The sequence below is a fragment of the Amyelois transitella genome, chromosome 5 (assembly GCF_032362555.1).
Source record: "Amyelois transitella isolate CPQ chromosome 5, ilAmyTran1.1, whole genome shotgun sequence".
In the NCBI taxonomy this organism is placed as follows: domain Eukaryota; kingdom Metazoa; phylum Arthropoda; class Insecta; order Lepidoptera; family Pyralidae; genus Amyelois; species Amyelois transitella.
The window spans coordinates 8,876,384-8,900,939 of NC_083508.1; the positions used below are offsets into that span (position 1 = coordinate 8,876,384).

At 33.7% G+C, this 24,556-nt stretch overlaps 3 protein-coding genes across 4 annotated transcripts in view; all 3 read right to left on the reverse strand.

The window, feature by feature from the left end:
* LOC106139964 (polycomb group protein Pc) overlaps nt 1-24,556 on the reverse strand; it is a 97,180-nt gene that overhangs the window by 21,847 nt on the left and 50,777 nt on the right. The window lies entirely within an intron of this gene.
* Nucleotides 1,556-17,596, reverse strand: LOC106140537 (sorting nexin-13). Of its 2 annotated transcripts, none has more exons than XM_060954911.1 (23): nt 17,338-17,596; nt 17,035-17,146; nt 16,700-16,914; nt 16,217-16,410; nt 14,707-14,859; nt 14,100-14,272; nt 13,638-13,754; nt 13,265-13,379; nt 12,883-13,011; nt 12,065-12,285; nt 11,743-11,804; nt 11,617-11,660; nt 10,811-10,903; nt 10,463-10,576; nt 9,693-9,826; nt 8,821-9,033; nt 8,286-8,382; nt 7,835-7,914; nt 7,076-7,194; nt 6,646-6,714; nt 5,714-5,820; nt 5,058-5,171; nt 1,556-4,291 (listed from the first exon to the last, which is right to left on the reverse strand). In XM_060954911.1, the coding sequence occupies exons 1-23, from the start codon at nt 17,448-17,450 to the stop codon at nt 4,185-4,187; spliced, it is 2,895 nt and encodes a 964-aa protein (XP_060810894.1). In that variant the 5' UTR covers nt 17,451-17,596; the 3' UTR covers nt 1,556-4,184. The 2 variants fall into 2 exon arrangements, with proteins under 2 accessions (XP_060810894.1, XP_060810893.1); XM_060954910.1 differs by having other exon boundaries at nt 16,181-16,410.
* Nucleotides 18,165-24,437, reverse strand: LOC106140541 (protein rogdi). Its single transcript, XM_013342139.2, has 7 exons — nt 24,249-24,437; nt 24,050-24,121; nt 23,840-23,971; nt 22,081-22,238; nt 21,774-21,894; nt 21,355-21,564; nt 18,165-20,676 (listed from the first exon to the last, which is right to left on the reverse strand). The coding sequence occupies exons 1-7, from the start codon at nt 24,282-24,284 to the stop codon at nt 20,608-20,610; spliced, it is 798 nt and encodes a 265-aa protein (XP_013197593.1). The 5' UTR covers nt 24,285-24,437; the 3' UTR covers nt 18,165-20,607.

Here is a 24,556-nt window from a genome sequence, read left to right on the forward strand (position 1 = left end):
CCCAAACTCGACCAAGTGCTCGCCTTCATTTGGCAAACTTTGATTATTGCAACAATCGTAATTAAAGTAATTACAAAAATAACATGTAGTTAAACTAATGACATGCCCAAAAAATTATTAAGGAATCGAAATTTCCCAACCGGTAAATTTGCTGCGGAAAAGACCGCTATCCAACAAGAATAATTGTTGGATAGTTGTCTGTTAATTTACAGATTCTTTACACCTCACCCATCGCTCAAAGACAGATCGTCCGTGTCAACGTGACTCCACTCCAATGAAGTCGCAACCGTGTCAAACGGCAAGATGATGATGGATTGAGCGGTTTGATACGGCCTTTAATGTTACGCAGAGGAACTGGCAACCAAACAAGTGCATCCAGTGCCTACCTTTGACATTCTTTGTTTTTTTATTTAATATTAGATTAGACGTTTGTCTTCCATCTCACCTGATGGTAAGTGACGATGAGACGAATATGTTATATAATTATTATATGCCTATCCAAAAGATACCACTTTATTATTGTTTTGAATGTTTGCCTACAAAAATTTGATTAAAACGTTTGCTCAACCCTTATTTCCATTAATTAATTCGATTTAGTTAGATTTTAATGAAATTTAGCGAGAAAGTTGCTATGAAAAATTAATCTTGAATGACAATGTGGCTTAAGGCTCCCATTCAAGGAATATCCATGTCCATCCACAGATACTAATATTAAAAAAAAGGTTTGTATTTCCTTCCTTCGTAACGAATAAACTCAACAACTACTGGACCGTTTTTGATGCTAAATTTGGCACAGATAAAACCTGGAGTAACATAGGCTACGTTATTTCTGGACATTCTTACGTGACCTTACCCTCCCGTAGAAGCAAGAACTTACAAAACCAATGTATCTAATTTTGCTATTACTGGAATACTGCGCCATTTGCGGTCCTAGTAATAGGTGATATTAGTATGCGAACTAATTAAACTGTATAAAAAGTAGATAATTAGGACCGAAATGCCGATGTAACGCGTCCACATAACGGAATTGGCAGCGCAGCGTGGGCTGGCAGCGTTCCCAACTCGAAGCTAGGATTTGATAGTCGTATGTACTACTGTTGTTGTGTTTGAGGCCAAAATTTGTACACGATTCAGATTTTTCAGTAATTTGACCCATTGAAACAACAAGATGTTATGGAGATATTGTTTGACCTATTGACACATTTTCCTGCGTGTTATTCCCAATTATTCTTTTTTGACGTAACGTCTTTCTGTTTTTTCTCTTTTTGAGAGCAAATAGACAGCGCTCAGATGAACTTATTTTTTCATTTTATGTCAGTTACTTCTGTCTTAATTCTGAAGCAAGTAAGTATTATCCAAGAATTTTTATCATTTCCAAACATTTATAGATATAAAAATTTAAATTAAATTTCTTGCAACCTGAAAAAAGACTGGCTCTATCTACCTCGCAAGGGATAAAGACGTGTTTATTATGTATGTATGTTGTTTTAAGTACTAGTTAAGATGAAAAATATGTTGCATGAAATTCATAATAAAATTAATCAAACAAAGTTAATACTTAATAACGTTTATTTCGTTCCAAATAATAAAATAAATACTTATGCATTATGAACGAAGCTATTGAAACAGTGTGAACAGTGGAATGTATAAACTATATCATATATGTTTAACGAACTAACAACAACACTATTGATATGTAAATTATTGTTAATAATATCTCTTAGGTAATATTGCTATTGAGTGAATTATTGAGAAGTAATGTTACAATTTAAAATAAAACATTTATCATATAATAGCCAATACAAAAAGATCTGAATAAAACCAGGATCTTAGACACAGAAATCAGAATTATTATTACTTACTACTATGCGTTTTCAATTCCATAGCATCGAATCTTATATAAGATTATAATTTTATTTATACATAGCTGCCTATTGAAAATGTATAATACAAATCATACATTACCAAATCAAACCAAATTATTGAAACAATTTGACAGCATTTGCTTGTTTTTTTTTAAATCTTAAAACAATTGTTTTATTATATATGTTATATACATAGAACTTAAAGCTGGTGTTAATTAGAATTAATTTTTGAATTTATATTGTTAGTATGAATTATACATACACGATAATTTGTTGTCAGAGATCGTCGAGAAAATTGTTGTTTAAATAATTACACTTCAAGCTTACGTTAACTTTAAGGTGGATTACGTTAATTTACACTTTTAAATAAATAATTTAATAATTCTATAAAGGCACATCATATTACTTTTCCGCCAGAATAATATTTACAACTTTAAATTTACCAAAAATTTTATCAGTATCAATATTATTATGTAACAAATCGATATTTTTCAGTAAACTTAAAAGCCAAGATTTTTTTTCTATGTCAATAACAGATTTTCGCAATCAATAATGAAATCGGATATTCGGATGCACTGAGATTTGAAGTTTTGACATTTAATTTTTATTATAATCTCTTTAACATACATTTAATACTTTTTTCGAGATTATTCATGAACACGACATGGATATTGATATAACCCCCAAATCTAAAATGATGATGCCACTTTCCCGTATAAGTGGACAGACTTTACATATTTTACTTGTCGCGATCCTCGCATACATTTACTTCAAGATTCTTGATCAAAACACGTTCTATTTCCAACGGTTCAATGGTTAGGGTAAAATACATTGCACATTTAAAACTTCTCATAAAATCAAAACATCATATATTGTATATAATGACGTTTACCTAAATGTTGTTTGCAAATACTCCTACTGAGCTAAAAAAAATAAATTAAGATATACAAATACGCATCCGATTATCTGATAACTAATTTATAAACCATACAGAATTATGTTGTATATTTTAAACTATTGTAAATTTCACTAAAATTTATACCTAAAACAATAAGTTTTGTACAAACACTCAGGTAAATTTGATTAGTAATTTAGATATCTAATTGATTATCACAATATCGTGGAGCCAATCGTTACATAGCACATATTAATAATAGATCATAATTACATATTAAATTTTACTAAATCTAACTAAGTATGGCCTCACATATTGAAAAGTCTAAATAAGATTATGGAGAAGAACACATTTTTAATGTAGACTTATTGCAAGTCGGTTGAACAGTTTTGGTGTATATTGTGTGTAGTGTATATTGTATATATTTAGTGTATATTGACTGCAGTATATAAAGTCCTTATAATGTACAGTCAACGACTTAATAAGGTATACAAGGCTGTGGTGTATGCTTTTCACGATATAAAAAAAGTACATTAAAAGCTAATGTTTAAAACATATTTTAATACTTTTTAATTTAATATTCAATAATACATTGCAATTTGATACCGTTCCGCAATTTGGTCTCTGTATACATCATTATATTGATGACTGTACATGTCTATGCTAGGATAATAACCAACATTTCACAAAACATTATGTGTGTTAAGATAATACAAATTTACAAGACTTTTGTAGATTGTATCAAACACTCCAGTAACAATTGTCATTAATAAATAATGACCTCTGCATATTCTTTGGCACAAAGTTCAAACGAAGCCTTTTACTGAATGTAATATGAATCCATTCTTATACACTTTATAACAAAGTTATAGAACAAATCAAGAAATATATATGTATAATATATTCGTTGTAAATGCGTTTTCTGTAACATCATGCTATACAGAAATAATTAAACTATCATCCACTTTTATTGCCAAGAGCTATTTTTCCAATAGGCTAAAATAAAAGACAGCGGCGTCAATGACGGCGATAGTTCTGTTTTAAATAGCAACACCAAATTCTTATGTCATATTGAGTCTTATGTAATAATGATCTGATTTAACATAACTGTTATTACTGTCAAATATAAGCCCACTTATTTTAGAAGAAGTAGAGGAACCATATGGAAGCCATAAATAACTACTTAATAGTGTTGGGTTATGGTTACTTTTTTGGGTCATTATTGCCAGCACATAATTATTATTAACTTTTTAATCCGTAATATGGTGGGGTCAGATATATTTCTGGTCAAACTTTACTAGGTATACTTACTTCATTTGTTTTTGGCCAGTCGAATATATATTAACAAAAAATTGAAAACTAGCCCTATATCAATATTACAATAAGAATATTACCGTTACAAAAACTATGTCACAAATATTACATCATATATTCACCGACTTCTTGACTACTGGCACTCTTGAAGAATTTGAGTATAATCTCTTGAATAGGTCCGGAATATTGTTGTCAGGGAATAGATTTGTCAATATGGCTGTAAAAAAACGGTATAACAGTAAGTATATAATTAGAAAACACAACAACAATTCTGATGCAACGTGTTGTCTGTAAATTTTGACGAAGCGTGTTGCTGATGATGGATTTCTGTTGGCATTTGACAAAGCATATTGCTGATGATTCGCTGTTTTTTATCAGACAATATAAAGCAAAATAATTATCCATACGAATTTATACATACATATAAATATATATATATATAACTTGAACTGAGTACCCTGCGTTTTCCGATCTATCATCTTTCTAGCGTTCTCATCTCTCTAGAGAGAAACCTGAAGGACGCCTAAGACCAGATTTCAGAATTCTGGTTTTTAAACGTCAGACGTCTGGTTTGGACTCAAACTTAGCAGGAGAACTTAAACCATATTGGAACAGGTGCTTGAATGTGTAAGCTTCCTCACTACTCACACTGTTCTCCCTCACTGGAAGAGCATCTGGGAGTCTTCGTTCCTAAATTTAAGAGCCAACCCTTGTTGGTGGAGTTTAGTGGAGCTTCCTCCATTCATATCATTCATCTGTTATTTTTTTACTTACAATAAAACTAATTTCCATAACTCAAAAATGAGTCATTGGTATGCATATATATAACAATCCCATCGCGGCCATTCGGCGGGAATATTTGAACCTGTGCGTGCGCATCACGTTTTCTTATCGGATAACAGAATGGTTCCGGAAACCATTAACTCTCTATACCTATCACTTCTATATTATATATCATTCCGATTTCTATGGATTTTACGAACCTTCCATCAAAACGAAAAGAAGCCTTCGATTGATCTCTTGCGTTTGGAATAAATCGAACAAGGTCAGTAGTCCTCTGCGAGCTGTGTCTGAGCCCACGATGTGCCGCAAATCATCTAAAAAAAAGTTTAATAGAATTATTTAAGTATTTCCTATGGATGTCGTAATAGGCGACTAAGGGATAGGCTTATAAACTTGGAATTCTTTAGGGTGATGGGCTAGCAACCTTTCTCTATTTGAATCTCAGTTCTATCATTGAACCAAACAGCTGAACGTGGCCTATTGGTCTTTCCGAGACTATTGGCGCTGTCTACCCCGCAAGGAATATAGACGTGATTATCGAAAGATAAAAGAAATCCTCATTATAGTTATATAGATCTACCACTTACTATATACATTCAAATAGAATAGGTACTCACAAACTAAATTACATAGCGTTTCTAGTCTCAAATATCAACGTGGGAGGTTGCTAGCCCATGGCCTAAAAGAAGAATCCCAAGTATAAGAGCCCTTAGTCCCCTTTTTCGACATTCATGGGAAAGAGATGGAGTGGTCCTGTTCTTTTCTTGGAAATACAGATCCTTAACACCAGGGATAAGGTCTACAAGAAGTAGGAGATGTAGTATCAGCCTTATAAAGATATATAACAATATTTTACCTGTACAAGCGGCAAGTAAAGCAACTTTAGCGGCGACTCTCGTTCTTGCTTTTGTCGCGCAATCTCTGCTGCTGTAACTTGCATTGTTGCGGTTCGTCAGCCATTGTCTGTAGAAAAATAATAACAATATTCTTACCGTTAAAAAAGGATTTATATACATTCATAAGAAACAAAGCTTTAAGATATTTACATTAGTTTGAATACCAACCGATGCTCTTACGGCGATGAAAAAACATCGGCAACTGGATGTGTAACCATGATCGATTCAATACGGGTTAGGTTTACCGGCAATGGTTGCCGAGGTCAGATGGGAGTCGCTTCGTGTTAAAACCTGTCTCACACAAACCAGGATCCATGGTCCAAGGTATACCCCGGGCTCGTCTCCAGAGTGATGAGGCAACGATATAAAAGCAAAAGCTTTACTATTATTAATACGAACTATGCTTTTAATTTTTTTTAACAATGGTTGGATAAGAAAGAGAGCCGTTAATTAAAACTCTGCTTTAAATAACTAAAGTAAACTGGTGAGAATACAATAGGAAATACAGACTCCGTAAACTGATAAGAAACAAGTGTATCTTATATAGAATTAAAAAAATACAATTTATTAAGAAATCATCATATACTCGTTTTTGAAGGTATGTCTGGCCGTGTGGTTTCGGTCGCTTTAGAATAGAACCACTTCATATCTTTCCCATGGATGTCGTTACAGAGGACTAAGAATAAGGCATACAAACTTGTGATTCTTTTTGGGCGATGGGTTAGACATAGATGTCCTTATTTGAGTCTCGATTCCATCATTGAACCATTTAGCTAAATGCGGCCTGTTAGTTTTTTCAACTCTGTTAGCGCTGTCTACCCCGCATGGGATATAGATGTGACGTGATAATAAATAGAACTACATGTAACCGTAAATAATTTTTAGTACTTACTTGAATTTCTTTAAATATTTAACAACATTTCGCGGGGACGTCAAAGACGAGACAAAGTCTAGTACTTTCCTGAAAAATAAAAAAGAAACAATATTGAGCAATAATTCATTCAAAGAAAATCTGCCTCTATCTACCCCTGTGGGATTAATCTTGAAAATTCAAAGTAGAAAAAGTAAGATAGTAATGCTTGCTGGGAAGAGACAATTGTCGACTACTATGCGAAAGCTGTGTGTTCGTCTACTCCGCTTCCACAGCTAAACCACTGCACCGATTCGAATGAAATTTGTTATGCATATAGTTAAAAACCCGCCTTTTAACAAAGGATACTTGAAAAATCAACAATCAATAATGCTACCCGTGCATAGACGAGGCGGGTCGCTAGTTAGGTTATATATTTTGATATGAACAAGAAAAAGAAACATTGACTTACTTATTGACCCGGTCAGATATGAGAGTTCTGAGCGGCGCGAGCAGCCGCCGCCGCAGCCACAACCCTCGGATGCCCAGCACCTCCTCCAACAACCTCAGAGCTATGCTTTCGTCACCATCCTCCAGAAAAAAAAGAATGAAATGATAAACCTTTAGAAGAATTTTGGAAAATTCTCATATAGTGCTTAGGGTTCTTTATGCAAAATTTCTTAACTTATGTATAAATGAATGTCCTGACAGATAATAGTGCATAGACGAATCCCAGCTGGCTCTAGAGATTTGAAAATTTGACATGTAAGTTCCTAATGAATGTACGGAATTTATCACTTAGCGCGAGCGGAGCCGCGGGCTTAATTAGGTGCAAATATAAGGCAAAATTTTACGTTGACAATAAAATACAGAGTTCAAGAATATATTACGACAATCGAGCTAACCCGAGTTAAGTTTTCTGTATTATTGGGAAATTTAATTCAACAAACATACATACATAACATCACGCCTCTTTCCCGGAGGAGTAGGCAGAGACTACCTCTTTCCACTTGCCACGATTTCTGCATCCTTGCTTATCCACATCGCTTCATCCACATTCATAAATCTCTTCATGCAAGCTCGGCCACTAAGTTCAAATTTGGGATAATAGGACTTTAATGGGTATTTTAATTTAAAAAGGAAATTCAACGATATTATGCGTATTTTAGTCTAAATTTTTTACTATAAACAAGTACACAAACAAAAATTTACAAAAACAATAGCTACTTACATCCGGTCCGTCAGAATTATTTCCACTTCTCATAGCATCGTAGTGACTGTCGCTTTTACCTTGAAACACTTTAGAAATACCTGAAAATAAATTGTTTAATATTTAGTGTATCATCCATGAATGAATGAATATAGCCGTTTATTCAGATAACTTCAAGTTGTTGCCTATTTATTTTTTGCAATATTATCAATGCTAATATTATAAAGAGTAAAGATTTCTATTTTTGTTCTTTTTTTTTTTGTAAAGAACAAACTCAAAAACTTTTGCTGTCCGAAACAAACAAAATCTTCAGGATACACATAGTCTGGGTTCTTTTTTGGAAATTTTTACAGAAGTGAAGCAATAACTATAATAAACAAAAAAATAAAAGAGGCACTGGCTGATTAAGAAATCAACGCACATAGGTTCTAAATACTTAAAACATATAAATCGTCGTAATATAATCGATTACCATCCATTACTCCATCCACAGTGTTCACAAACTGATCAGGCATGTTTTTCAATGTCCTCATACCAGCTCGCAGCGGATTTACGATTAGTGAATCGATCTACAATAAAAAAGAAATCCCGCTTTAATAAAAAGGACTTTTGAATTTACAATGTTAAGATTTAGAAGGTAACTGCTTGTCTAATAGTCTTATAATATAACAATCTGCCCACAATAATAGGATACCATCGCATTTTGTACATAGCCAGAGATTAATATAAAATAAATTCATAATTATAAGGGATTCCTCCGGGATTTATGTATGCATGTATGACGGCCTCTGTGGCGCAGCGGTAGTCACTCTGTCTGCGTCACAAGAAGTCCCGGGTTCGAATCCCGGTCAGGGCATGATGAGAAACGAACTTTTTTTGATTAACCTGGGTATTGGATGTTTATCTTTATACGTTTTTATTACAAAATATAGTATCGTTGAATTATAATAGTATCTACTCTGACTCTGAGTGCAATATTAATAGGATAATTAAAAGCTATTACTCACAGCATTGCTATGTCGCTCAGCCTGATTTTCTGGGCTTAGGAAACCACCCAAATAGTCCATCGACAAAAGGGTCATATACCTCGTCTCCCTTGACAAGTTGGTCAACTTTTGGAGATAGCTGTTCAGAATATGTTTACGGCTCTCTAGGACAGCCCTAGACGTGTTCTGAAAAGTCTTCTTAGCTGGGAACGGAAGATTTCCCAGCTCTGACCACTGTAAAAATAACTTATTTGTTCCCGGCATCAATAGAAAAAAGAATGGGACCACTCCATCTTTTTCCCATGGATGTCGTGAAAGTTGACTAAAGGATAGGCTTACAAACTTGAGCTTCTTCTTTTAGGCGATGAGCTAACAACCTGACAATATCTGAATCTCAACTCCGTAATTAAACCAAACAGCTGAACATCGATATGATAGATGTCTCTGTCTTCGTCGCAAGGGATAAATACGATATTATATGTATGTATGCCTATTTATTAATGTATGTTATGGAATTATTCGGTTCTGTAATGGAAGGTTACGAAGAGAGTTATGAATGTGGATGAAGCGAAGGAAGTATGCAGAGATCGTGGCAAGTGGAAAGATGTAGTCTCTGCCTACCCCTCCGGGAAAAAGGCGTGATTTTATGTAGATATGTATGTATGTAATGGGAGGTTAGGAGGAGCCCCATTAGCGTTAACGTTTGAAGCACTGCTACATGCAGTAAACCGCAAATTTTCTCGATATCGGCCTGAAAAATCTGACAATTGTGATGGCCAGTGACACATCCACTGAAAATCCGGTAAATATTTACAAAAACATTATATTGATGCAAAACAGGTGTGCATAAATTATAAAACGGCATATTTTATAAAATTTCAAAATAACGCTACCTTTTCTTTGATAGATGAATGTAGATCATAAAAATCGCTGTATCTTCGATAGATATGCCAAACTACATTGTCGGACAGCCTCTTCACTTGTATCGCATAAATTCCGTATGTTCGACCTTTTTGTTGGCCCAATGCTAAAATAAAAACAAAAAAAAACAACTATTGATAACCTCTTCATTAAAATTTACTTTATAAAATGATCTCTTAGCTTTTGTTCGGGTTTTGTTCTCTCTTGAGAGGAGACCGCGGTCCGCCCGTGACATTCCCCTTATTCAGCAACACTGATTGGCGATATGACTTATTTTACTTTTCATTTTACTACTCCAGTTAACCTCAAAGCTAGAAAGAGAGAGACTATAAAAAATTTTGCCTTCAATATTCGTGAATCTGTCCAGTCCTGACCAGTTCTGTCTTAGACACACTAGAAAAGTAACCCAACTAGAATCCTGCTGTATGGTTCCCGGCACCAATAGAAAAAAGAATATTTTATTAGCGATAGGGATAGGCTTTTGGGATAATTCTTTAAGATGATACATACATAAGTTTTTCTGTATATATATAACAAATATTATAAACAGAAGATTTGTATTTTCATTGAAAAATCTTAAGCTACTGGTGTAATTCCAATATCTACAATTCGCTACAAAGTAAAACCTGATCTTCAGGACTACAAAGGCTAATTATTTTTGCACAATTTCCTACGGAAGCAAAGCCCCAGTCAGAATCTTGTTAAATTTATATTCACAATAGTGAACTACTTCAATACATACCTGTTTCAATAATAGTCGCTGATAATGGGGACATCATATTTTTTGTCTTCTGACTGATTTCGGAATGTGATACTGACAAATTGCTGGCATTTGCTGATAGTAAACTTGACGATCCTAAAAAGCACATTTATTAATATTAGACTTATTTAAAAAAATGTCATATTATAAAGTAACATGATATTAAACTTTCTATGAACTACGAAAGTGTGAGCTAAAATTAGTTTTATATAATTACGAAAAAATATATGTATATTGGTAACAAGCAAGACCTAAAAGTAAGTTCCGATATTTAAAAAAAATAATTTCTCGATGACCATAATTTTTTTATTATATTTTTTTTTATTTTACCTGCACTCTCATTGATCATCTTCTGAGCAAAATTACCCACAATATCCGACCTTGAACGGTTATGTCTGGCCCCGGGCACGGGTAATGTATCAGCTAGAAGGTAACAAATAATGTTTTTTACAATTCATCCAAAATCTTATCAAAATCTACCTACCAAATAAAACTGAAAACCATATCTAGAAGAATGGTGCGTACTCGTGTACGATCGCAATCTACTTATATATTAATGTACTACACAAATGTATAATTGTAAAAAGATTAAGTAAACTTATCTCTTTAACTTAGATCTTTGATTCCTTGTAGGGAGTACCCAGGGAGTAGAACCAAGAGCGTGACGTTTTCACATTTAAATATAAATATGAGTAATCATTTATCATAATTATTATGTTTCATCAAAAAAAAAGTACCAAAGCATTTAGGCAGCGTGTGATTTTTGTTACTTGGCAACTTGCGCGAGACCACGCGGGGAAAAGTCGACGCCTTTGGAAAGTCATATTTGTACTTGGATTTGAAAAATTTCGGCAGTTGAGTAAGGCATGTCTTGACAATCTTCCTGCATTTATCTGTTTTGGTGAAAGGATTGGTTAGGATTAGTGGGAAGGAGTTATAGATATAATGGAAGGAATAATGTCGTGGTGTGAAAAGGAAGAATGCCCTCACCTTGCAGTTTTAATCTTGGATTAATAAATTAAACAACATAACGCGTAAATTAAAGCACAAACACATTTTACAAACTGGAAATTTTATTCCATAATTTACCTAATATATCTTTTTAGTTGACATGTACGTCATGTTTATTTACTTACCAGTGTATTTCTTTCCATCTGGTTTTTCTTCCTTTTTGACTTCACTGCAACAATACATTCCATTAACTCAGGTAAGCACTTTAATATCTATTTTTACAATGATTATAGATTCGTGTAAAATCTCACCTCGAGCCTCTTTCGGTGGCATCCTCGTCCATCATAAGATCTGATTGCCAGGAGGGATCATCCTGTACAAAATCATCAATTAATTTAAATATAAATATCTAATAAGTATCAAATCAAAAATCATACATGACAACGTACAGGGCGTATAATAGCTGAAATTAAGGGATAATTTTTTTTCAGCTGGATTGAATTCGCCTTTAAACAGGGTCAAGGGAAGAAGGCAAGCCCCGGGTTCCTTCCCAGAAACGATTAAATCAGGACATGATCCAACGAAACGTTAAGAGAATAGAGAAATTATATAATAGATTTTACAGAAACTCGCCTCCAACGCAACGCAGACACACTTCTGCACCTCTTCGAAGCACGTTGCCGGGTTGCTGGTGAACTCCTCGCCCTCCGTCGTGATCTTCCTCACCAGCTCGGAGTAACAGTTCTCCGGGATCCCCATTATGGTGGGCTTGTTCGGAGCTAAGTATAGATCGCACAGCTCTAGAGCAGACGACCGAAGGTTGTCTATTACCGCTTTTGATGTGTAAGGCTCGTCTGTACAGAAATTTATATTAGGTATTAGGGTAGAGTGGGAATGATGAACGTACAGCGTTCAAATAAGGGACGTCCTGGCGAAAGATCAGGTCAAGATTACCCGACACCGACAAGCATGAAGACTCTCTTCATAAATGTGGATGAAGCGAAAGAATGCAAGGATCGTGACAGGCGGAGAATTTAGTATCTGCCTACCCGTGCAGGAGAGATGCGTGATTTTATGTATGTATTAATTTTCCTTAGCGAGCGCGAAGAACGAAAGAAAGACACAACCCAGCGGATTTTTTAATAAGTATTGTTGTGTCAAATCAAATCAAATATCATTTAGATTAAACGAAATTGCCGCAGTTAAGAAGAAATAATGGCTTTTAACATGTGTATAATACTTGATTCTACTGTAATCACACAGACTTTCTCCCGCAACTTCGACCACGGTAATCTAAAATTTCTCCTTTCCGATAAGAATTCCAGAAAAAGATTTTATGTCCTTTTACATAGTCTTAGCTATATTTGTATCAGGTTTCACTTCCTCATGAACATTTTATTTAATATTAGTTTAAGATAGTGGAGATTGATATTAGGTATAGTAGGGATTACCTGCTTCATTAACTTCAATTTCCAACAAATATTGCGCATTCGATTTCCATGCGGTGGTGGCTCTTAAAAATTTCAAAGACCTTGCCACTTCCTCGGACATTTTCTCGGCATTACTATTATTAGCCGCTCCTGTAACAATAATAAACATCTGATTTTCATATTCCCAAATTTTATTTATGTTAGAATTGATACAATGAAGTCGTTCCTAAAATTAATAACCAACAACACACTGGGGAACTATAACAACGGACTTATTCACAAAGATAAAATTTTAACATAAATTAATATACATTTTTAAAATGTTAATAAACCTAACCCCGTGTTAGATTTATTCGACCCCAAATATATTGACTTTACAGGGTGAAATACTTAAAAGAAGTACCTTCTTGCGGACCCAAAATGGCTCTGCGGGCCTGAATAGTCCTAGCCACATATCTCAACGAAGACAATTTCTGGCGGTCTTGTAACTCCCATTCGCCGGCACTGTCTTTGGAATGCTGAAAAAAAATACTATTTCGTTCAATATTTTTCTATATTATTCCAATTTCGAATGAAATGCAATTAAAATATGGCGGTAGTATATCACAGAATAAAAAAAAAGTAGAAATACGAAAAGTAAAACCTATTTTTTTATAAATTTAGCGTTCGTGATTCAAAAGCTTTCTCGGAAGAACGTCAGAGATCCTTTTGTAATGTTCAAAACAAACACATTTCCTGACAATCTTATAAATTAAAAAGGCTACATAAATACTTACGAGTTTTTGTATATCTTTATGTACAAGTTCTAGCGTGGCGTCTAACTCCTCGGCGTCCGTGCAACTCCTTATAACTAGCAGGAACAACTCTGAGGGCAGACAAGAGTCCCGGACACACTGAAACATATCCTTTGTCTTTGTATTTTTTGGTTGTATACATATATATGAGGATATAGATTACCCTAAGATAATAGACACGGAATTCTCAATAATTACTTTCTGTCTAAGAAAAACTTTAAAAGTCATAACGAAAAAGTTGACTGCAAACTCTTTTCCAGAAATAAGGCATTACTTAATTTTTACTATCAATCGGCAAGAGAAGAAGGTGTATCAATATAACTTAACACCTTAACTTCAATTCAAGAAACAAGCTACCGCAATAAGTACCCAGAATTTATCCAATTTATCTTTTATACGAAAAACACTTCAAATTTGAAATTGTAAGAACAAATCACTACTCACGCTTTGTATAATCGTCCTATTGATGTTGTCTGGATCACTCAATAGGTTCATTATGGGACGTAAAACTACACCAGACAATAATTCTATCAATATCATCTTCAACGCATGACATTTCCAAGCTTCTTCTGGGGCCACCAGATATAAGACAGCTTCTGCCACCTCGCATAGTAATGCTGAAATTAAATTAGTGGAAAGCAAAATATAAGAAGGTTAATTTTGAAATACACTAGGAAAAAGATGCGATGAAGTGGAAAACAATAGTTTATCATTATGATTCTATGCATCGATTATATTCTTCTATACGAGTATATATATTATATATGCCATTGAATACCTCGCAGCAGCGTTGGTGATGTCCAGTGGTTTATATATCAGACTCAAAAGACTGGTATAACTCTTTTCTGAGTCGACGTCATAGCAAACATCACAATCAGGCAACTGGATCATAATCCTATGGCTAATATGGCTTAAGTTATGCTGCAAAGTTACAGACAACAGACGAGAATGGCTTGTGTTTGTTACAAGACTATAGGCTATCCTATAATGAGAACACACTGAAAAACGCGATGAAGTTTATGACGAAGAATTATCCCTCAAATCAACTCACCATATTCCTTTTCAGTATCTATACAGAACACATCACGGCAAACCTGCCTATTTTCAATTGAACATTCAAGATCAAAAAATAACTCTGTTAAAGATTTGCTGCTTAAACTCTCTGCGCTATCATAAAACTTGGACTTTCCCACAGTTTGAGTATCTGAAACATATAAACAGCATCATGTCATCAGCATTTTTTGCCACGATAACAATGCACAATGGGTTTGCCCATTCTTTCTTCAAAAGTACTTAAGAAAGTAATACATTGTACTAACTTCATAAAATTTCTGCTGAAGTATACTATTACTATCTATTTTATAAATGCATGATACATTACTACTATTCTGACCACATCCCTTGCCCTTTACACTCGCAAATCACCAGAACGATCGCCCTTAACCTTAACAAGTAGCCTTTGTTGCTCTGAACCTTATAATTAACTTAACACAACATTCAGTGTATACCAGTTACATCACAAATGATAGCACAATTACTGGTGTGAAACATATGAAGCTGTGCAATTATTTTCATATCACAGTATTCCGCCATCACTTAATTAATACCTCTATTAACAGTGCATTCCATTCCAAACAGAAGACTTAAAGAGCCCTTTATAACTGTTTTTTACTAGACAAACAAACATTCAAATTTCATTTCTACTTATATTTCGCCTTCTAAGACATTCACTACCACAGATCAGATGAAAGCAGATAGGCAGAAGACTAACCCGCGCCCCAGGGCTTCGCAATCATGGAAATTTCGGGACACACTTTATACGTTATTCTCGGTTATATTCTACCCATGCACAAAATTTCGCACAAAATCTCCGCCAAATAGATTTTGCGTGAGAATAACAAACACACATCCTTACAAAGTCTCGCATCATTATAATATTAGTAGATGTATGAAAATTCGCGCACTCAACCGCACGGCAGTTACTGCAGTAGACCCAAGTTTGCGTTTAACTTTATGCTGCCAGAAACTATGAAACCAATCATCATTACATGTGTATGACATTAATATATACCTACATTTGATAACGTTTCTTTGCCAAAGGGATAGGTAGAGGCTACATTGAGATTACTTTTCATAACTAATAATGCCCTAGTTAGTCATTACATTGCAAAAAATTACAGGAAGTGACACAACACAAATTAATATTTGTAATATGAATAATTGTTATCTAATCTTATATGTGTGTGTACCTACTTACTTTTTTTTACAAAAACCTTTATTCAGAGCTCATATTAACATCCAAACAAATTTAGCACAACTATTTAATAACCATTAAGTATTGAAACAACACTTGATACTGCTGATATGACTATGCCTCATATAAAATGTCTTTTTAATTACATATAAGTGGTAATGAGTATCAAAATCTCAAATCTATTTAATCTGTGCAATAAAAATCACAACATTATACCAATAAACCTTTACGAAAAAATGGTTAAGATGAAAAGCAGGTGATTGTTAATTACCAGGTGGCCACGATAAGTCAGTGTCACTTTTATTACGCCTGTGAGTCTTCCTCTCTTCCATCCGTTTGGGACTGGCGCGTGTGTTGCCATTCGTCATCTCTTTCTCTTTGCTGTTCTGCAACTGAATGTGTTTCAGTCGCACTCGTGACTGCTTGAACAGTTTCAAATGTGTAGTCAATTCTTCTGGAAACCTTGTGGAAAGTAAATGTGTCCAGTCCACACATTTAACTCTGAAATTAAGATTTTTGTATTTGTTGTGATGGCTAATAATATAAGGTCTTTTTAACAGGTGAGAATAAAGAACTTCAAGATGGATTTGTTTAGTAATTTTTCTTTATCACCTTTGTGTTACATAATAATCTATGGATCATTTATTGCGTTTTCCAAATAACTATGCCTAACAAGGACATAATGTATTCAAAGAGGGATTTTTAAACAAAATTTGCTTATTTTTATTTTTTTACAGTAAATTGGTAAATATTTGCTATTAACACCAGTGGTGTGGTAATTATAACTTACCTATTCGCTATATTGGCTCCAGCAGTCACCACAAGGCGATTGATTGAATGTGTTGTAAATTCCATATCATCAGTTAGCATCTCATACCAAGGTGTTACATAGTCATTTACAATTATTGCTATAATCTCATTAATAAAAGAATCAACTATTTCACTGCCTGTTATTCTGCTGTCAAATTTAGGCAATGGTGTATCTTTCTTAAATAATTCTATGACCTGAAATAATTTATATTTGTTTTTAACAACCATATTCATGTGCTTATTGAAAAACTTTAACTAACCTTGCTGTTGTAGTATTTGATTTAATAACTATTTAATAGTAATAAAATAACTTACCTTTGGGAGTTGTATGGAAAAGTTTGTCTGTTGTAAGGGGTCATCAAAACTATCAATATCCACAGGGAATATTTTTTTGTGATCATAGTCATAATATAGTATTGTCATAACCCTAAAACAGAACTAATTTTAATCGTACGAAGATGTTGTAAACAATACCTACTAAGAACATTATTTTTTCCTGTAATTTTTAGATGTGCGTTATCATTATTTTATTTTATTTCGTTAGCAGTCATTTAACTATAACTAAGGGAATATAAAGGGGCGTAGCTTTTATGAAAAAATCTTAAATCACCAACTTACCCTAGTAAGAAAGACAGTAGAAACGAAAGAAATATAAAATACCAGCCAAAGCCAAACAATCCGGTTAAAATTACGGATATAAGGGAAAACCATCCTGCAAGTCTCATCGCCATAATTACATACTTTTTATTCGCCAATGCCAAAATTTTATTGGATTTGTGTCGATATCTATCTAGAATTTAATTTAAATAATAACAAAAATAAAGCGAAAACAATCCATGACAGTTTGCTAAAGTTGACGTTTTTGATTTGATAATTTTATTTGTAAAGCAATGTGACAGTGACAGTTATAACAGTGATGACATTTTTCTTTTTTGCGACACAAGACGTAACGATGAGTAAGAGATGAGTTGGTATTAACACTCCGGAAATGGTATTTACACTCTCTATTAAAACACATATAAAGTAGTTTTGCACAGGAAATTAATAATTTTTACAACTAAGAAATTAAAACTTTTACCTACTAAAAACATATGGGTTATTCCACTAATCCCCATTGGAAATTCCCATTGATAAGGGTTTTTTGAACTTTTTGTCCCTATTGATGCCTCATGATGGGGGGCATTCATAGGAAAATATAAACGTAGCTCTAGTTTGCCCTGTCAGAATTACTAATTGATATGCCATCTGTTTTTTAGTAGCTAGCCAATCGTCTTATAGAATTTTTTTATTGTTTTTAATTTATCATCGGAAGAATACAGTTTAATAATTTATTTGTTACGTGCCTTATCTTCCGAGCCGGCCGCTGCGCGCCGCTTTGGTGGAAATTGAGAGATTATACTAAAATAATGAGTAGATAGAAGTTAAGTTAAATTTAGACTGAAATAAAACTTATGATGTTTAACGGCTTTTGTTTTATTGAAATACAGATACAACACAATTACAGGAATTGTTATACAGTACAGTAGGTATACTTATTTATAATAGTCTTGAGGCTATCTAATAATACTAGTACAATAATTTTATTGTCAAACATGTCAAACAAACAATTTGATCATGGTTCACCACTTCGTTCATAATAAGTTATTCTTAATAATTAAAGTGTTACTTTCTTGTTTAAATAAATGCATATCTATTTAATGTGATTTCCTATGACTTGCATATTTTAAATAATCACCATCTTTCTTTCACGCCATTAATAAATATGGTACAAGTGTTCATGTGTTGAGAACTATATTAAATAGAAGGTGCATTAACCATAAAGATACTATACCATATTAGAAGTGCGTAAAAATAGTTAAGCTAATTTCCAATTCCGTTGTTTATTTTATTATCATATTTTACCTACGCAATACAATTTGATTAAAAGCATAGCGTTGATATAAGATAATAGGAAGGAGATAAGGTCACGTTTGTGATGATATAAATTCTACGATTAAATGCATCACGTATTTGTGGATAATGTAACAAATTCGCTAATTCATTCATTTACTATGTAGAGATGTGTGCCGAAAAGGGACAAAGAATTCCGTCTATCACCAAAGGGACACATTAAAAATTTAACATACTTTGTGCACTGGGCAGTAAGGTATAATTTTATATCTCGCATAATGTTTCACATACAAAAATTATATATAATATTTTTGGCCCCAGGCGGCCTAATTAAATGATATATGGACAAAAAATCTAGACATCGCTAAAGAAAATATTATATGAGCGAACGGACTTAAAACTGAGGATGCCGAAGACCGGACAAAGCGGCGGAGGGTACCTACAACTGGGAACTCGGAAAAGTGTGAAACTGTATCGCCACTTTTATAGGTAACACCGATGTACCAGCGCAGAAGTAAAATTTTTGCATGGCGCAAAAATATTTGGGCTTATCAGTCAATTATCGATGCGACTTATAAAAGTGGTTAGTATTACAGTACATATTTAATTAAGATTGCTTTGCAATAGAATCAAGGTACTTTCTTTTAAATTACCGGTTTCACTTATCATAAATAAGCATTATCAAGTTATCTCAATATCACAATAATTTTGAGGATTTAATTTTTAAGTTTATGCTTTAACGGAATTTCACACATAATTGACTAATACTAAAATCGAGAGGATTTGGAAAAATTGGTTACGAGATATCTACAAACAACTTTACACCTAGCTATATATAGAAATAGGAAGCTTATTGCTTCGGAATTACATCAAACCCTTTTTAAATTGTTCAGATCTAGGTATACAGTATGTGCTCAAAAATATAGGTTCAACTTATAAAACTGTTTAATTTTATGTGTAGATAAAAGATTATCTCATACCTAAAATTGGCCGGTTTATATGTTGTTTTACAGATCCGGATTGGACTTCATGAAACCAAAGAATGTACAATATATTGCTTCGTATTCGTAAGTAAATATTTGAATTGTGTCAACATAGAAAATTACTCAAAATCGTTATGAAAGTTTGTCAATAGGTAAGTAATGTCTATAAATTATAATTTTTAAACATATCCCGGGCTTGCACTGGCAAATAAAATAAATATTTAAAATATTGTTATACTTACAGCATGCATCAAAATATAAATGACATGATGTTATACATTAATCATCGATCATATCGAGTGATTTACAAAATGTATCAACAAATAAATATGACGGCATATGACATAAATCGCAATCGTATTGATATGAACAATGATCAATATATAGTTTTTGGATTGAACTATCTTGACAACATGGGTTTATCCAAGCAATCGGATTACCGAATCATGCGCAGTTTTGTCGATTCTGTTGACTAGATTGGGTCTTTATCATTTAAATTTAAAAGCTTATTCTGGACACTCTGTGAAAATGATTCCGATCACTATTCACGAACATTGATAAGGCTATGTTGGATCTTTTCTCTCTTTTTATCTTTATGATCATCTTAAGAGAGTAAGAGTAATTAACCCCGCAGATGAGGATGTAACCAGGAATAATATGAGAATAATTTTCATTAAAGTAATTCATGTTTTTGTTTGTCTTAAGTATTTTTGAATTCTCGAATTAGGCGAAAGCAACTTTAATATAAATACCGTATGTAGGTATTGTACTTATATTATAGTATTGTGCAACAAATACACAAACTCGGACGTCCACTTACTATCAAAATAGCTACAAAACTTCAACTTTCAAACACACAGATATATTAATTTAATATTAGTTTTATAACTTATATATTAACTATACATTATATTACAACATACTCAACAAGAATATCAACAATGGACACGGTTACAACTAAATAAATATGTGTACAGTGTTACGTAACATACATGAGAATCAGGTAACAGGGTGTTTAGTTGAACACCGTTGAGGCAGATCTTGATCCCACAGTGAAGTCCTTGTATTGAGAGAATACACACAGCTGGAATAACATGAAATTATATTTACAAAAAACTAATAAAACCTACAAAACCATATGGTTATTTTCAATAGACATATAAATAGCGATTGGAGGGGAAGTCGTCGAAGACCTACATCTAATTACAATAAATACTTTTTGGACTGGCAAAAGGGCTGGTCAAAAGTAGCGAGCATTACATAACCATTTTTATATGACTAGATAGCGGAAGGTGGTCTTATCTGTGATATCGCCCAAATCTTAATCACATGGCAATACGCTTGTCAAGTCATATCAAGATAAATATAATAGCTTCCTGAGCAACAATGGCCATACGATTTTGTTTACAAACGTAAACTTGTGCATATAATTTTATGAGGTCAAGAAACACTTCTGTCTGTCGTCAACACATAGTAGACTGAGAAGTGTTTTTTATGCGGTGAACAACCCCAATTCAAACAGCTTAAGAAAAGCGTTAAGTGAAGCACACTCAGTACATCAGATAAATGGTGGTTCCTAGAGCAATGATTCAGTATAAAAGCAAGTTATGTGGATAAAATTAGAAGGTTACCTATTATGATTAGTTAGACTTTACTTTTTATAGTTTGAATTTTTCATAAATCTTTGATGGTTACTGTAAGAATTTATATCAGTCTCCACTTTTTGGCCTCTTTTAAGTGAGCTTATATATTTTATGCTCACCTTATCCTTTAACTGCTGGCACATATGCAAGGAAGCGGTTAACATAAGAAGTACGTCACTCAGCCATGGTACTGCACAGTCCGCCTGACAGGAGTCGATCCTCATGGCACCGTGCACAGAACTTAGTTGGTAAGCAACAAATATCAACTTGTGGGATTGTATGTAGAAGGATATCGCCAGATCCTCTGGCAAATTCGGCGATAAGGCTTTCTGAAATAAAATTAAAAGATTTGTGGATTTCTTTTTATCACACACAAAACATTCTTTAAAGTACACCGCCCAGCTGGATTATTAGCTACATAACAACTGTATGTCTTTATTATTAAGGTAATTTTTGAACAAAAGTAAAGGTTGTATAATATGTTATATATAAAAAGTGTAATATGTTATTACATGCTAAAATAGTAGTAAAAACATACCATATTCCTACTTTTCATAAGCTCATCAATAGCTTTCTTCTTTGGTAAAAGTAAGGCAGACCGGGCTCTTTGCAATGATCCTAACAGACACTGTATTATGTGTAAGACCTCTTCAGATGACCTGAAAAAATATTAAAATTATATTTATAATGATACTCAATGGTACAATCTTGCAAGACAAATTATATGACAGTCAAAATTGTACCAACTTAAAGGATGAGGGCTAGGCTAATAAAATTATTTTGAAAGCATACAAGTTGTTTAACAACAACACCAAAATCATGAGTGTTAGTTTGTGTTGTGTTACCTGAATACATAATGTTTATCCACATTGTCAATGTAACCAATGGCCTGCTGCAGATGGTTGGCAGCATCCTGGATTTGCTGCAACTTCCACGGCCCATCCTGATTGATAGATGTGCGGCATATGGTATGCATTTGACGGAGGACTTTAAAGCTGATATCCTGTTTTAGGATTTATTTTCAATCAATATATTTTTAAATGCATATGTACATTTTGCAAATTTTGGTAAGATTTAAAGACTGCTTTGTACTTTTTTGTTTGAAGTTGTAGTTAATAAATGAGACAAATCACATAAATTGAGCTAGCCACAAAGTAAGTTCAATATGTGGATAGTAACTCAATGATACTATGATTGATTTTTTAAAAATATGTAAATAGATAAACCCCCAAGATTCAGAAAAAGTTATTTTTTCATCATGACTTAACGAGGGATTATCATTCAAAAATTGCTCTTATTTTTTATGAACTGTATACCTACTTGCTTTGATGATATATTCTACTCTAAATATCTCTTATAGGTATGTAGACAGCCCAAGGCTACAAATTAAGATTAATCATAATACACCCAGTGTAATAACTATATATAATATGATTAAACACAACATTATATATTAAGTTGAGAGGAATGAATTGTGGTCAGCACTTTCTATGCATGGGGTGAGCAGTCTCTTAATACGAGCACTGAAATCCTTATATGAGGATTCGAGTGCTTGTGTCAGGATAAACGGAGCGCACACTGAGTGGTTTAAGATTGAGAAAGGCGTTAGGCAAGGATGTGTTGCGTCACCGTGGCTGTTCAACCTATTTATGGATAGCTGTTTGACAGATTTGAAAGAGTCTAAAAGTGGATTAAGGATGAATGAGTTACTCGTCAAATGTCTGCTCTATGCCGACGATCAGGTTATACTGGCGTCATCAGCGGAGGAGTTACAGGAGATGGTAAACTGTATGCATGAAGCTTTAAAAGAGAAAGGAATGAAAGTGAACGTAAGTAAAACTAAAACACTGGTTTTTGAAATGGAGAAAGAAATGACAGCATGTAATATTTTGATTGGAGGAGAAAAAGTGGAGCAAGTGAAAGAGTTTGTATATCTAGGATCAAAGTTTACATCAGATGGCAAGTATGATAGTGATATTGAAAGGAGAGTGAACGCGGGGAACATGGTGAATGGAGCTTTGCATGCCTTTATGAGCAGTCAGAAACTATCCAAAAAGGCTCGACTGGCTGTGCACAGGGGCGTGTTGGTCCCGACATTAATGTATGGGAGTGAAAGTTGGGTATGGCAAAAGAAGCATGAAAGCAGAATAAATGCAGTGGAAATGAGAGCGTTAAGGAGTATGATGGGTGTGAAATTGAGTGACAGGATAAGGAACAGCGTGATAAGGGAATGTTGTGATGTGAAAGAAGATGTAGTTACAGGAATAGAAAAGGGTATGTTAAGATGGTTCGGTCATGTGGAGAGGATGAATGAAAGCAGGTTGACTAAGCAGATATACAAGGAGAGTGTGGAGGGAAAGGTCGGAGTGGGAAGACCTAGACGAACGTATCTTGATCAAATTAAGGACGTCCTGGTAAAGGGTCAGGTCAAAAGTACCCGAAACCGCCGAGCTTGTATGAAGAGAGTTATGAATGTGGACGAAGCGAAAGAAGTATGCAGAGATCGTGGCAAGTGGAAAGAGGTAGTCTCTGCCTACCCCTCCGGGAAAGAGGCGTGATTGTATGTATGTATGTATGTAATATGATTAAACTACTTAAACTTACGGCCTGTGTAATGCTATCTCCTGTCAGGGTCACAATACATTTTAATTGTTCAGGCTGAGATGTTAAAATAAATTTGTCTTGTTTTTGACCTTCATTCCCATACAAAGGTACTGGGAATCTATGGGCACATTCCTGTAAGCAATTTATTATGATGTAACACAATTTATGCAAGTAAAACTTATTGTTCTAAAGATATACATTAATACTCACCACTAACACAGAATGTAACTGATGTAATATAGCATGAACTTCTTCACGCAACACCCATTCAAACTCCTCTTTCTGTAGATAAAAAGCGTAGCAAATGATATGTAAATTAGTCAATAAACGATGTAGGTAAGTAATATTCTCTTTAAATTATGTAAATCATGTCCAACTTGAGTGTCTCCTAACAAAAATGAATACTTACCAGGTTCGCTGCTTCCTCTTTTTCGTTATCACTCATTATTATTGGTTAGTTTTACAGTAATTAATTGAATTATAAATCTAGAAATTGGTTGATTCCATTTCATCAAATGACTCTTTTTTATGTTTCCTTTGACCACAGAAAGAGGAAATTGTAAAATTTGGATAGGACTTTACAAAGACATTTTACAATTCAAAGGAACTGACACTGACAATAACGTTGACAGATTTTCAGAGACTAGTTTTTAAGGCAAAGATCAAAAACTTTATAATTATAGCCTCTTATGAAGTATTAAAATGGATGTATATCGA

What these genes read in the sequence shown, in the direction of transcription:
- LOC106140537 (XM_060954910.1), bottom strand. Translation starts at nt 17,450, where the DNA reads ATGGCGATGAGACTTGCAGGATGGTTTTCCCTTATATCCGTAATTTTA. An exon ending in CTACTGTCTTTCTTACTAGG is followed by an intron (nt 17,147 to 17,337) that starts GTAAGTTGGTGA and finishes GTTCTGTTTTAG; the next exon opens with GGTTATGACAATACTATATT. An exon ending in TTTCCATACAACTCCCAAAG is followed by an intron (nt 16,915 to 17,034) that starts GTAAGTTATTTT and finishes AAATTATTTCAG; the next exon opens with GTCATAGAATTATTTAAGAA.
- LOC106140541 (XM_013342139.2), bottom strand. Translation starts at nt 24,284, where the DNA reads ATGAGTGATAACGAAAAAGAGGAAGCAGCGAACCTG. An exon ending in AAGAGGAAGCAGCGAACCTG is followed by an intron (nt 24,122 to 24,248) that starts GTAAGTATTCAT and finishes TTTTATCTACAG; the next exon opens with AAAGAGGAGTTTGAATGGGT. An exon ending in GCCAGCAGTTAAAGGATAAG is followed by an intron (nt 20,677 to 21,354) that starts GTGAGCATAAAA and finishes ATGTTATTCCAG; the next exon opens with CTGTGTGTATTCTCTCAATA.